The sequence below is a fragment of the Mandrillus leucophaeus genome, unplaced genomic scaffold, assembly GCF_000951045.1.
Source record: "Mandrillus leucophaeus isolate KB7577 unplaced genomic scaffold, Mleu.le_1.0 Scaffold118, whole genome shotgun sequence".
Lineage (NCBI taxonomy): Eukaryota > Metazoa > Chordata > Mammalia > Primates > Cercopithecidae > Mandrillus > Mandrillus leucophaeus.
Genome location: NW_012100098.1, coordinates 2136658 through 2150867, shown reverse-complemented (window position 1 = coordinate 2150867; position 14210 = coordinate 2136658). Strand labels below are relative to the sequence as shown.

The following is a 14210-nucleotide window of genomic DNA, read 5'->3' as shown; positions in this document are numbered from 1 at the left end:
TTTTTTTTTTTTTTTTTTAAAGACAGAGCCTCTGCCCAGGCTGGAGAGCAGTGGTATGATCATAGCTCACCGCAGTCTCAATCTCGGCTCAAACAATCCTCCCACTTCAGTATCCCAAGTAGCTGGGACCACAGTGTGCGCCACCCTTGCCTGGCTAATTTTTTAAATTTTTGCAGAGGCAGGGTCTCCCTATGTTGCTGAGGCTAATCTCTAACTCCTGAGTTTAAGTGATCCTCCCACCTCAGCCTCCCAAAGTGCTGGGATTATAGGCATGAGCCACCCTGCCCAGCCAGGGGTAATTATTTTAAAGTGGAACTACCTGTACTCCACCCTAACTGCTATTTAGGAAAGGATGTTTTCTTTAGATTATTGTACTCAAAACAAAACAGTCTCTTCCACCTAAATTCTATTAGGGATTTGAGAGTATTTCAGGGGCTAGAGGAATGATAGATAAATGAATTGCATATAATACTATTGTCTTGTACTAATTGACCTGAAAAGAGACCAAGCCTCTGGAGAGCTGGAGGGTGGGGCTGAGGATTTTAGAGCAGAAGGAACAGTTGGAAGAGAACTCAGTGGGGATAGGCTGATGGAAATGGGAGATTCTAAGTGAATCCACTCTGAGGAGAAGGGTTGGAGACCCAGAACTCTGAAAGCCAAGAAGACACAGTATTTGAGAAACTCCAGTGGGGAGGGACCTGGGGACACAATTGCCTCCGACAATTGTCAATTTGGAGTGGCAGCCAGAAGAAAAATACTCGTTTTTTAGAGCTCAGGGCTTATGGGAGAGCACAGCCATGTGTATTCACTCAGAAAGGTTAAACCTTAGGAGGTTATAGGTGAAGCTGGCTGATGAGGGCCTAGAAGAGGTTGCATTATGCATTAGTCTCTCTGTTTTTCCCCTTATTCCCAGGTAGAGTCCCTGGGATACAGGACTTTTAAATTAATACCAGGAAAGTCTAGGGCAAACTAGGATGAATTGGCTAGTTTATTTCCATGGTTCTTTGCACTCATACACCCAAAAAACTTTTTAATCTTTTTTTTTTTTTGAGACAGAGTCTTGCTTTGTCATCCAGGCTGGAGTGCAGTGGCGCGATCTCGGATGACTGTAAGCTCCGCCTCCCGGGTTCACACCATTCTCCTTCCTCAGCCTCTCTAGTAGCTGGGACTACAGGCGCCTGCCACCACGCCTGGCTAATTTTTTGTATTTTTAGTAGAGACAGGGTTTTTACCATGTTAGCCAGGATGGTCTCGATCTCCTGACCTCGTGATCTGCCCACCTCGGCCTCCCAAAGCACTGGGATTACAGGCATCAGCCACCGTGCCTGGCCTAACCCTTTCATTTTATAGTTTCAGCCAGCCTGCCAGCCTCCTGCCAGCTTCCTGCCAGCTTCTCTCTCTCCTCCATCTAGTTTGGACCTTGCAGTTGATCTGTAATCCTGTCCTTTTACCCCAATCATACAGGAAACTGTCTTTGAGTAAAACAGAGTGAATCATATACCCATGTGGTCATAGTCTGGTCTCCAAACAACCAATCAGCAACATCTTGGAAGACAATCCTCCCATTCACATTAACTATTCCAGACCCATACAACCCTGTCCCCTTCATTTTCAGCAGTCAAATTGACTCCTCCTAGTTCATGAGTAACTACAAGCAATAATGTAGAACACCTGCCAATGTTCGGCTACCAAATCCTGCAAACTTTTCCATGTCTGTGTGCACATCTGGTATCCCTCTTCCTGTTCAGAGCCAGCTCCATCTGTGCTCTTAGTTCCATATCTTTCTTCTCCTGTGGGATCTTGTGCCATCCATTATTATTATTACCTCTCTCTGACTCTACAGGATTCTTTTCTTTCTGCCTATTTATGCACTCAGTTTTCTTTTCTCTTTTTTTTTTTTTTTGAGACAGAGTCTCACTCTGTCACCCAGGCTGGAATGCAGTGGCGCGATCTCAGCTCACTGCAAGCTCTGCCTCCTAGGTTCAAGCAATTCTCCTGCCTCAGCCTCCTGAGTAGCTGGGATTACAGGCACGTGCCACCATGCCTGGCTAATTTTTTGTATTTTTATTAGAGACAGGGTTTCACCATGCTGGCCAGGCTGGTCTCGAACTCCTGACCTCGTGATCTGCCTGCCACGGCCTCCCAAAGCACTGGGATTACAGGTGTGAGCCACTGCGCCCGGCCAATTTTTTTCTTTTAGAAGATCCATTCCCTCCATGACTTGCTGTCCTTAAAGCTACCAGACATTTTTGTTCTTCCTTTTTTTTGTCCTCTTTTGAGACAGGGTCTCACTCTGTTGCCCAGACTGGAGTGCAGTGGTGCAATCATAGCTCACTGCAGCCTCGAACTCCTCGGCTCAAGTGATCTTTCCACCTCAGCCTTCCAAGTAGCTGGGGCTACAGGTGCACTCCACCACATCCAGCTAATTTTTTTTTTTTTTTTGAGACAGAGTCTTGCTCTGTCGCCCAGGCTGGAGTGCAGTGGCACAATCTCTGCTCACTGCAAGCTCCACCTCCAGGGTTCATGACATTCTCCTGCCTCAGCCTCCCCAGCAGCTGGGACTACAGGTGTCTGCCACCATGCCCGGCTAATTTTTTGTATTTTCAGTAGAGACGGGGTTTCACCGTGTTAGCCAGGATGGTCTCGATCTCCTGACTTCATGATTCGCCCATCTCGGCCTCTCAAAGTGCTGGGATTACAGGCATGAGCCACCGCACCTGGCCTAATTTTTAAAATTTTGTAGAGATGAAGTCTCCCTATGTTTCCCAGGCTGGTCTCTAACTCCTGGGCTGAAGTGATCCTCCTACCTCAATCTGCCAAAATCTTGGGATTATAGGCATGAGCCACTACACCCGGCCAGTTATATTTCTTATTGCCTCTTTATTCCTTACCCTTCAGACAAGCTTCTGCCCTCACCACTCCACTGAAACTGCTCTTGCCAAGGTTACAATTGCCAGAGTGGCCACTTTCAGCTCTTATCTACTGTGGCTTCTGGGTGAATTGTATATTATGTGATATCTGTAAGTACTTCCTGAGATTTCATAATACCCTTATTACCAGATTTTTATCTTACATCTACTTCTCCTTTCTTAGATCCTAGTGGTTTCTTTGTCCTCCACCTATCCCTGAAACACTCAAGTATTTATGTGCTGACAGTTCGTTCCCAACCCACTGCTCTTTTCTCATTCAATAGTTTTTCCCTGGGATGGGATCTGATTTGTTCTCAGTGGGTATCTCTAGACCAGCTCTTCCCCGAGGCCCCACTCTTTCTATCTAATTTCTTGGCCAGGCGTGGTGGCTCATGCCTGTAATCCCAGCACTTTGGGAGGCTGAGGTCAGGAGTTCAAGACTTAGCCTGGCCAACATAGGGAAATCCCATCTCTGCTAAAAATACAAAAATTAGCCAGGCGTGGTGGCACATGCCTGTAATCCCAGCTACTCAGGAGCCTGAGGTAGTAGACTCACTTGAGCCCATGAGACAGAGGTGGCAATGAGCTGAGATAGTGCTACTGCACTCCAGCCTGAGGGTGAGAGAGGGAGACTCAAAAACAAACAAACAAACAAATAAATAAAAAAAGACAAATTTCTTACCAGTTGCTATACCTGAATCTCAGGTATAGATCTCAGACAAAGCTTGTCCGGAACCAGACTCATCATCTTCTCTCTCACACTCTGTAAATCTTGTCTCAGGGCAACAATGCCCTCCCCCAAATCACTTAAACCAGATGCTTGACTGTTGTTCGAGATCCTACTCCTTCCCTCCTCCGGTTCCTGTCACCGCTGCCTTAATTCAGGCCCTCAAACTTCTTGCCTAGATCATTGCAATAGCCCTCTAGGCAATCTCCCTGCCTTTCTTGCCTTCTTCAAAAACATGCCTAAAGAACACTTCTAAAAGGTGAATCTGGTTGTACTAGTCTCCTGTTCAGAAGTCTTCGATGGCTTCCCAATGCCCAAGAGATAAGATTCATGTCCCCAAGCCTGGCATTTGAAGCCCTGAGTTGTACGGCTCTTGCTTGCCTCTCTAGTCTTGCCTCTTGACATTTCCTAGTATGGTGGTAGCTTCTATTCTAGCCCAGGGGTCAGCAAACCTCTTCTGTTAAGGGCCAAATAGTACATATTTCAGGCTTTGCAGGCCATACAGTCTTGGTTACAACTACTTTGTGTTGTAGTACAAAAGCAGCCATAGGCTGGGCATGGTGCCTCATGCCTATAATCCCCGTATTCTAGGAGGCCAAGGCAGGAGGATTGCTTGAGGCCAGGAGTTCAAGACCAGCCTGGGCATCATAGTGAGACCTTGTCACTACCAAAAACAAAACCAAATTAGCTGGGTGTGATGGCATGTGCATGTGATCCTAGCTGCTTGGGAGGCTGAGGTGGGAAGATCATTAGAGCCCAGGAAGTTGAGGCTGCAGTGAGCCAAGATGGCACCACTGTACTCCAGCCTGAGTGATGGAGCAAGACCTTGTCTCTTCAAAAAAAAAAAAAAAGCAACCATAAATAGTTGTAAATGAGCAACTGTGACTGTGTTCCAATGAAATGTTATTTTTGGGCACTGAAATTTTATATATTTTTCATGTGTCATGACATATTATTATTCTGATTTTTTTTCTTACCATTAATAAATTAATAATCCCAGCCTGGGCAACATGGTGAAACCCTGTCTCTACAAAAAATACAAAAAATTAGCTGGGTGTGGTGGTGTGTGCCTGTAGTCCCAGCTGCTAGGGAGGCTGAGATGGGAAAATCACCTGAGCCCAGGAGGCAGAGGTTGCAGTGAACCATGATGGTACAACTGCACTCCAGCCTGGGCAACAGAGTGAGACCCTGTCTCAAAACAAATAAACAAACAAAAATATATATATATATACACACAGAGAGAGAGAGAGAGAGAGAGAGAGAGAGAGAGAGAGAGCCAGGCGCGGTAGCTCACACCTGTAATCCCAGCACTTTGGGGGCAGAGGCAGGTGTATCACGAGGTCAGGAGTCCGAGACCAGCCAGTTTGAGACCAGCCTGGCCAACATGGTGAAATCCTGTCTCTACTAAAAATACAAAAATTAGCTGGACGTGGTGGTGCGTGCCTGTAATCCCAGCTACTCAGGAGGCTGAGGCAGGAGAATTGCTTGAACCCGGGAGGCAGAGGTTTCAGTGAGCTGAGATTGTGCCACTGTACTCCAGCTTGGGTGACAGAGTGAGACTCCATCTCAGGAAAAAAAAAAAAAATATATATATATATATACATACATACACACACATACACACACACACACATATATATATATAAATAGAAATATAATAACCGTTCTAAGCTCATGGGTCATACAAAGCAAGCAATGAGCTAGATTTGGCTTGTGGACCTCCAGCCTCTGCTCTACTGTAGCCTTAGGGAATGCCCCATAATTCTCTATGTACTCTAGGTTGTTTCTTGGCCCCCTGCCTTTATTCATGCTGTTCCCTCCCTCTGAATGTCTTTTCTCCTTTTTGCCTGGCCTATTCCTGTTTACCCCTCAGGACCAGCTACAGATTCTACTTTCTTGGGGAAGGCAGGTCTTTTCTAGCCCCAGTAGGTAGAGATAAGTACCTACCCTTGGGCTTCCCTATCACCTATGCACATCCTGATTATTAACACTTAACCACACTGTATTACAATGTTCTATTGTGTGTCTGTGCCTCTAGTTCCTTCACTTGACACTGTTTGATCCATCTTTGTATCCTCAGCAGTTAGCACAATGCCTGGCCTATAGTAGATACATAATGAACAGTTGTTAAACCGCACTAAGAAATCTAGGGTGGGGCATGGTGGCTCATGCCTGTATTCCCAGCACTTTGGGAGGCCGAGGTGAGAGGATCACTTGAGCCCTGGAGTCTGAGGCCAGCCTGGGCCACAAAGCAAGACCCCATCTCTATCTTAAAATAATAATAATGATAAAACTTAAAAAGAGAAATCTGTAAGATGGTTTGTGGCTGATTGATCTTGTCAAAATAGAGGAAGGTTATATTTGTTATATATAAGCTATTATAAAATTATTTTGTGCACTTTCCCCTATCAAACTCACCTGTACATACCACCAGAAATATCACTGGGGTAAAGGGACGGTGGTGGAGGAACTGCAAGAGAAGTTGGACTGATGGGTGAGGGGAGGCAGGGTACTGCTTATACACCATCACAACCACCTCTCCAGGCTTGCTCCATCGCTTCCGTTAAAAAATCTAGGTAACAAATTCAGCTGGGCGTGGTGGCTCACGCCTGTAATCCCAGCACTTTGGGAGGCCAAGGCGGGCGGATCACTTGAGTCAGGAGTTCGAGATCAACCTAACCAACATGGAGAAACCCTGTCTCTACTGAAAATAGAAAAAATTAGCTGCGTGTGGTGGCGCATGCCTGTAATCCCAGCTACTTGGGAGGCTGAGGCAGGAGAATTGCTTGAACCCGGGAGGCGGAGGTTGCTGTGAGCTGAGATTGTCCCATTGCACTCCAGCCTGGGCAACAAGGAAAAAAAAAAAAAATCTAAGTAACAAATTCTAAGAACACACACATATACCAACAACAACATACAAATGTTGGGCCACGTACAAACTTTGAAGTGAGGGCATTGAGCGAGATACAATTTTAAGGTTCCTTTCAACTTTGAGTTTCTGTGTGTATAGTGTTACCAGCACAGAATCATTCTCACTTAGATGCCAGAGTAGAAAATTGAGTCTGTGTCGGACTAAGAGTAACTGTGGAATACGGAGGTGAGGAAGAGGGGTAGAGGGATAGGCAGAGAGTGGTGGGATCTGGGGTGGGACTTCTGACACCCCCTGCAAATGTTCACCTGGCATCCGGAGTGAACTCCATCTCCACCAGCACACACCATGGTGTTCTTCACAGTGGAGCCCCAGTAGGAGGAGCTGGAGCAGATGGCGTAGTCCACAGAGGGCAGATAAGCCTGCTGCAGGGTCTGGGCCAGCTGCCCATTGGCTGAACAGGACACATAGCAATGGCAGTCAGCTCCAAATGTTGTCCAGTGGAAAAACCTTCCACCCTTGCCATACCTTCCCAAACTCTCGTGAAAGCTGAACTCAGGGCAAACTCCTTCTCTCTGCCTGTTGCGTGTGGTGAATCCTTCTGTCTTCTCTCTTTATATGGCTGCACAGGACCCTTCCCTCAGGGAGGCGGCCTTGCTTACTGTACCTAGGCTCCAAGTCACCAACCCTACTCCTGCTCTTTCCACTCGTGGATAACTTAGTTGCACCATGGAATGGCCTTATTTGTGGATGATTTATCTGTCTGTTCCGTTTCCTCCTGCAAGCTCCATGGAGCAGAACTGGGATTGTGCATGCTTGTTTCCATTTCTTTTTTGAGATGGAGTTTCACTCTTGTTGCCCAGGCTGGAGTGCAATGGAGCAATCTCGGCTCACACAACCTCTGCCTCCCAGATTCAGGCAATTCTCCTGCCTCAGCCTGCCGAGTAGCTGGGATTACAGGCATCCACCACCATGCCTGGCTAATTGTGAAATTTTAGTAGAGTTGGGGTTTCTCCATGTTGGTCAGTCTTAAGTGATCCTCCTTCCTCAGCCTCCTGAGTACCTGGGACCACAGACTCATGCCACCACGCTCAGCTAAGGATCCTTAATTTCTTTGGACCTTGGTTTCCTCATGTATAAAATGAAGGGCTGGCTGGATGCAGTGGCACATGCCTGTAATCCCAGCACTTTGGGAGGCTGAGGTGGGAGGATTTCTTAAGCTCAGGAGTTTGAGGCCAGCCTAGGCAATATAGTGAGATCCCATCTCTACAAGAAAATTTAAAAATTAGCTGAGTGTGGTGGTACATGCCTATAGTCTCAGCTACTCAGGAGGCTGAGGTGGGAGGATCACTTGAGCCTAGGAAGTAGAGGTTGCAGCTGAGGTGGGAGGATCACTTGAGCCTAGGAAGTAGAGGTTGCAGCCTGGGTGACAGAGCGAAACCCTGTCCCTAAATAAATTAATTAATTTTTTTTTTTTTTTTGAGACGGAGTCTCGCTCAGTTGCCCAGGCTGGAGTGCAGTGGTGCGATCTCGGCTTACTGCAAGCTCCGCCTCCCGGGTTCACGCCATTCTCCTGCCTCAGCCTCCGAAGTAGCTGGGACTACAGGCGCCCGCCACCACGCCCAGCTAATTTTTTGCATTTTTAGTAGAGACAGCGTTTCACCGTGTTAGCCAGGATGGTCTCGATCTCCTGACCTCGTGATCTGCCCGCCTCAGCCTCCCAAAGTGCTGGGATTACAGGCGTGAGCCACCGTGCCTGGCCATAAATTAATTTTTAAAATGAGGGGCTGGTAACAAAAAAAATTATCTGTGGTAAAGTCTTTTTTTGTTCTAAGAGTCCATGAATCTGTCAAGTATTTCACAGCCCATTCTTAGCTTGATATAATGCATCAGTTATTGTATCTATGGTTCCTTTAGCTCCTGGTCTCTGGCCATAAGCACCTAGGACCACAGAAAAAGGTGCCTTAGAAGCTCAGCTACGTAATCAAGATCCCCATGGTGGACTGTGCCAATGTAGGCAACTTACTCTTGGTCCTGCCCCAGCCTGTGATGTAGCAGGGACTGTCGTTAGCCAGGATGGCTCCCTCCTGGGGCAGAACACCCAGCTGGACATAGCTATTGAGGGTAACGCTCTGGGCCAGGCGCAGCAGGGCGATGTCATAGCTGCAGGAGAAAAGGAGACTGCTCACTCATGGGATCAGCTCTTCCCTAAGGTCAGCATATATACTGGCCCTCTTTCAGCATTTGTATCCTTGTGCAATTGGAAAGTGACGATTTTGAAGAAGGACGGGGCTCACTTGCTAAGCCTCAAACTAGAGCAATTACAGTTTAACAGGTAAACATTCTATGTTTAACAGCAGCATCTGCTGGTGGGACATTGGTATTGCAGCCTAGCGCTGACCTTTGCAAGGCAGGGAAGTTGAGAATGGGGGAATCCCAAAGTGTTGGGATTATAGGCATGAGCCACCGTGCCTGGCCCAGAACGTAAATTCTCAAAGTCCTCCTGGATGAATGAGCCAGCTCATTGCTCCCTCTAGGACATGGTGCCCTCTCTCAGGCTCAGCTGGGCTCCTTAACTAAAGGCCAGGCCAGGAGTCATTGTCTAGGCTTCAGGCCATGCAGTCCCTCTAGCTCTCTGAAAGAACAGGTGAAGGCAGCCAGTTGTTGGCTAGTCAGGCCTCACTGCCCAGCCCAGGGCCAGCTTGGACTTGCTCCTACCCGGCAGCCACGTTATTGCTGTTCCAGTTTGGATGCACCACGATCTTCTGTACACTCACGTACTGCTCGGTGCCATCGTTCTGGCTCAGGTTATGGTCTCCAACCACCACGCGGAAAGTCTTCGGGCTGGCGTGAGAGAAGGAAGTCTTGAGTCATCCAGGGGACTCAAACCTTCTCTTTCTCCCACTTAGAGAAAAGTTGGAAAACCATCCTTTTATTATTATTATTATTAAAGAAAATTTCTTTTTTTTTTTTAAGAGATGGGGTTTTGCTGTGTTGCCCAGGCTGGCTTCAATCTCCCAGGCTCAAGTGATCCTCCCACCGCAGCTTCCCTAGTAGCTGGTACTACAGGTGTGAGCCACTGTGCCCAGGTTTTGTTTCTTATCTTAGGACAGGAACCCATCTCACCTGGTCCAGGTAGAGGAGGGATATAAGACTCTCCAAAATGAGAAAGTAACAAGCTCTTTCATTCCCTAATTGACTAACTTGTGGAAGTGAAAAAAACTACCATCACTTTCATTTTCTGAGTTTAACATCATAGGCTGAATATCTTGTAACCTGGGAGAGGTGTAGTGCACATAATTGAAATAATGGCTCTCAGGCACCAATATTTTGAAGGAAGCATAGACTTCTAGGCTGGTCATTTTTAAAGTGTGGTTCCTGGGCCAGTAGCATGAACATCACCTGGAAACTTGTTAGAAATGCAAATTATCAGGCCTCACCCTGGACCTACCAAATCAGAAACTCTGCTGGGTGGGGCCCAGCAATGTGTGCCTTCCAGGTGATTCTGACACATGCTGAAGTATGAAAACCATTGCCCAAGACAAATAGGAAAAAATAGTCACCAGTCAGACGTTGACTAAGCACTTACATATTTACTCAATCCTCACAACATTTCTACAGAGTAAATGTTCTTAGCCCATTTTAGAGATAGGAGAATGGGAGCATAGTTGCCCAAGGCTACATAGCTAGAATTTAGTGGAGCAAGATTTGAATTTGAGCTTCCCTGGCTCCAAAATTTGTACTTTCACCGTACTACCTCCCTGCAGGCCCTGAACAGGAAAGGGGCCACTGCCCAGTCCCTGAAGTGCTGTCCAGAGAGGGCAGAGTTATGTTATCCTTCAGAAGGGTCAGCCCCTTCCCCTTCCAGGGGCCCAGGAAAGCTCGTCTTTGTTTTTCTTACGAATCCACGCAGTGAGCAGCTGTCATCACCCAGTTCTGTCTGATGAGGGTCCCTCCGCAGGTGTGATACCAGGAACCTCCAGACAGGTACTGGAGGGAAATCTAGATGGGGAGGAAAGAAAGAAGGGATAGGTTGGTGTTTCTCAAAAGGTTTTGCCCCAGGTCGGACGCAATGGCTTATGCCAGTAATCCCAGCACTTTGGAAGGCTTTGGCGGGAGGATCAGTTGAGCCTGGGAGCTGGAGACCAGCCTGGGCAACATAGTGAGATCTCACCTCTACATCAAAAATAATTAAATATAAAAGACTTTGCCTTAAACTACATGTCACCTCCTTAAAGTCCTGCTGTCCTTCAAAACATTCTCTTTCTGGGCTAGGGATGGCAAATAGGTTTCATCTGACCTGCCAATTACTACTAATTGGTTGGTAGTGGCCACCTGGAGTGTGGCATTGATAAGGGGTGTGTAGATGCTTCTGGGGTCAGCAGGAAGGGATGCTCCATCATTTGGTGATGTTTGCTGTGTACATGAATGAGGAGTAAAGGCACACAGCGTATTTGGCATTATCTCTCTAGGTTGTTGCAATGGACCTAGAACCCATTGCAACTCCTTTTTTGGAACTCCTTCTACCTCTGTTCTCCCTTAAAGAGGAACTATAGGCCGGGCACCATGGCTTACGCCTCTAATCCCAGCACTTTGGGAGGCCAAGGTGGGTGGATCACGAGGACAGGAGATCGAGGCCATCCTGGCCAACATGGTGAAACCCCATCTCTACTAAAAATGCAAAAATTCGTCGGGCATGGTGGCACGTGCCTGTAGTCCCAGATACTCGGGAGGCTGAGGCAGGAGAGTCGCTTGAACCCAGGAGGTGGAGGTTGCAGTGAGCCAATATCGCGCCACTGCACTCCAGTCTGGTGACAGAGCGAGACCCCATCTGCCCCCCTGCTAAAAAAAAAAAAAAAAAGGAACTATAGCCAAAGATTTGCTCCATCACCTAAGCCCCACAGGGTTAGGTCTCCAGAGCTCTACCTTCAGTGTTTTCAAGACATCTCCTGAATCCCCACCTCAGGGACTACTTAGAAATACCAATGGGAGGCCAGGTGCGGTGGCTCACGCCTGTAATCCCAGCACTTTGGGAGGCTGAGGCGGGCGGATCACATGAGGTCAGGAGTTTGAGACCAGCTGGCCAACATGGTGAAACCCCGTGTCTACTAAAAATACAAAAATTAGCTGGGCATGGTGACAGGCGCCTGTAATCCCAGCTACTCAGGAGGCTGATGCAGGAGAATTGCTTGAACCCAGAAGGCAGAGGTTGCAGTGAACTGAGATCATGCCATTGCACTCTAGCCTGGGCAATGAGAGCAAAACTCCATCTCAAAGAAAAACAAAAGAAAGAAATACCAATGGGATGTTCATTTTTATCAGTTCATATCTCTTCCTCTAGCACCTCATATTATGTAATAGCCCTACTCCTGAAAACTGGGGCTCAGACTTTTATAAGCTGAAACTCTGGTTGCAGTGATATCCTTTCAAAGTGTGGATCTTCGCCACTTAATTTGCCAGGTTTACATGTTTAGATTGCTTAAATCAGGGCCCAGCTGCCCTGTTAGGAAAGTGGAAACTCTAAAAGCCAACTAAGTCGCATGCTGTACGTGTGTGTGTGCACACGTGCAAGCATTGTGACACACACAGTGTGGCAGTGTGGAGTGGTGTGCATGTGTTTCAAGGTATGTGGAGTCCAAGGTGTGTGTCTGGCACCCAGTCTTTCTTGCGTGGCACAAGTGCTGTCGCTGGGAATACAAATGTATCTTGTGTTTGGGTGTGTGCCTTGAAGAGGGAGTGTGGCTCGTGTATAAATATCCTCCTCCAAGCCCTTTTGCATTTAGAAAACCACCTAAGCCTGATCCCATCCATCTTTAAAATCTAGAACCTAAACAGTTGGAGAGCTGCTTGTTGATAGGGACATGCACAAACACACACATCTTATGTCATGCGCTGCGCTCTTATTTGGGTGGAAGTCTGGGGCTGGGAAGGAACACCCACCTGAGAGGGCCATGAATTCCTCCTGGCCTCAGTCCCTCCCACTACGCGGGCGTTGGTTTCCGGAAAGTCCTGGGTGCTGTGTCCTTTGTGGGGCAGAAGAAAAGTGAGTGATGACTAAGCGTGGGGTCAGCCAGGGGTAGGGGTGGGGGGTGGCGGTTGTGTTTTGAGGAATGTTGGCCTTGTCTGCAAATTCACAGCTCCTCTCTAATAAATGAGGGGCCCAGCTGTGAGTTCTCTGAGTCCCTTTTGAAAGCAGGGGTGCCTGGGTGCCTTCTGTTTCCCTCGGGTGTTCCCAGAACTCTGGCATGCTATGAAGGACCTCTCTTAAACCACCAGACTAGGCCCCAGAGGCTCCCTGTGGTCTCCTCCTTGCTCAAGATCACCCTTTGGCCTGAAGAGACCCCCCCATTCTTTGACCCCCCCCCAGCCCCGTAATGCTTTGGCAGGATTCTCCAGGGTGCAGGGCCTGCAGTGCATACCCCAGCCAGGTACCTGCTGAGGAAGTCCTCCTGTCAATGGGGGTGGTGGGGAAGCCCAGGGACCCACCCCACTACCAGAAGAGGCTTCTCTCTGCTTTGTGGCCCAGGGACCTGCCACCCAGAGGGGCCTGAATAGCCAGTGGCCCTGATCTTTTCTATCTTGGCCTCCAGGAGAGTAAAGGACACTCTGCAGGCAGAGCGTCCCACCTGTCCTGGGACAGGGTGCTGGCCTGGGCTTAGGGAAGATTTGCTGACCCTCCTGCCCAAGTCCCCCTCCCTGTAGACCTCAGGCCACATGATCCACTTACCATAAAGGACCAGGGTTGCGAACACCAGGAAGCGCAGCATGTTGCCGATGGACCAGACCACTGCCCTTTTGCTTGGACCAAGCCCTCTTTATACTCCTCTTAGCAGCAGCTTTGCTGACCGTCTTCTTGCCAACTGGCAGGGCTGAGGGTGCAAGGCAGGGAAAATCACAGGTGACATGGAAATACAAATGAAAGTATTTCTTTTCAAGTAAACTAATGTATCTGTTATTCAAAGACAGAACAAGGCCAGAGCTGAATTAATCATCTGCTTTTAATTGAAAAGCAGCCAACAAACTCTTTTTCAGAAATAAGATGGAGAACCAGGGCTGGTTTTTCCCTAAGGGAGCACCCCTCATCATCCATCACTCCCTCATTGTCCTCAGTGGCACCGTAATTGCAGAGACTTGCCCCGTCCACTAGCAGCTGGAGGCCGGGGGATAGTGGAGGAGGGGGCAGTGGTTAGCAAGGGCGAGGAAGACACAGCAACTCTCTCTGCCCAAAGAGGGAGATGGCACATGCCCCCAGGATGCAGGCATAGGTGTAAATGCAGACACAAAAGCCAAGTAGATGCAGTGGAGAGAATTCTGGGGGAGGAAAGTACTGAGAAACAGGCTTGGGCCCTTTCAGATGGAGAGCCAAGAAGGGGCTCCCAGAGGAGAATGTGGGGCAGGGTAGAGGAGGGGATCCTCGGGATGTGAAGACAGTCTGAGGGCTATGAGGGTAGATGGAGGGTGAAGAGCAGGGGGAGAACGAGGGGAGGAGCCGAGGTTCCTGCAAGAGATGAAAGGCTTTGTCACAGTCTGTAAAAGAAAGAAAAAGGAGTTGCAGCCGGGCGCAGTGGCTCACGCCTGTAATCCCAGCACTTTGGGAGGCTGAGACGGGCAGATCACAAGGTCAAGAGATCGAGACCATCCTGGCCAACATGGTGAAACCCCATCTCTACTAAAAATACAAAAATTGGCCGGGCGCAGTGGCTCA

The 14210-nt window shown here is 48.2% G+C and overlaps 1 protein-coding gene across 1 annotated transcript in view; it reads right to left on the bottom strand.

Moving 5' to 3' along the window:
* Window positions 1–13272, bottom strand: part of CELA1 (chymotrypsin-like elastase family, member 1) — a 31845-nt gene extending 18573 nt beyond the window's left edge. The window contains exons 1-6 of the mRNA XM_012002482.1: window positions 13233–13272; window positions 12446–12528; window positions 10407–10507; window positions 9224–9349; window positions 8532–8668; window positions 6814–6959 (exon numbers count right to left, since the gene is read on the bottom strand). Coding sequence (XP_011857872.1) covers window positions 6814–6959; window positions 8532–8668; window positions 9224–9349; window positions 10407–10507; window positions 12446–12528; window positions 13233–13272 — 633 coding nt within the window. The remainder of the gene's footprint in view (window positions 1–6813; window positions 6960–8531; window positions 8669–9223; window positions 9350–10406; window positions 10508–12445; window positions 12529–13232) is intronic.
* Window positions 13273–14210: the final 938 nt, after the last annotated feature.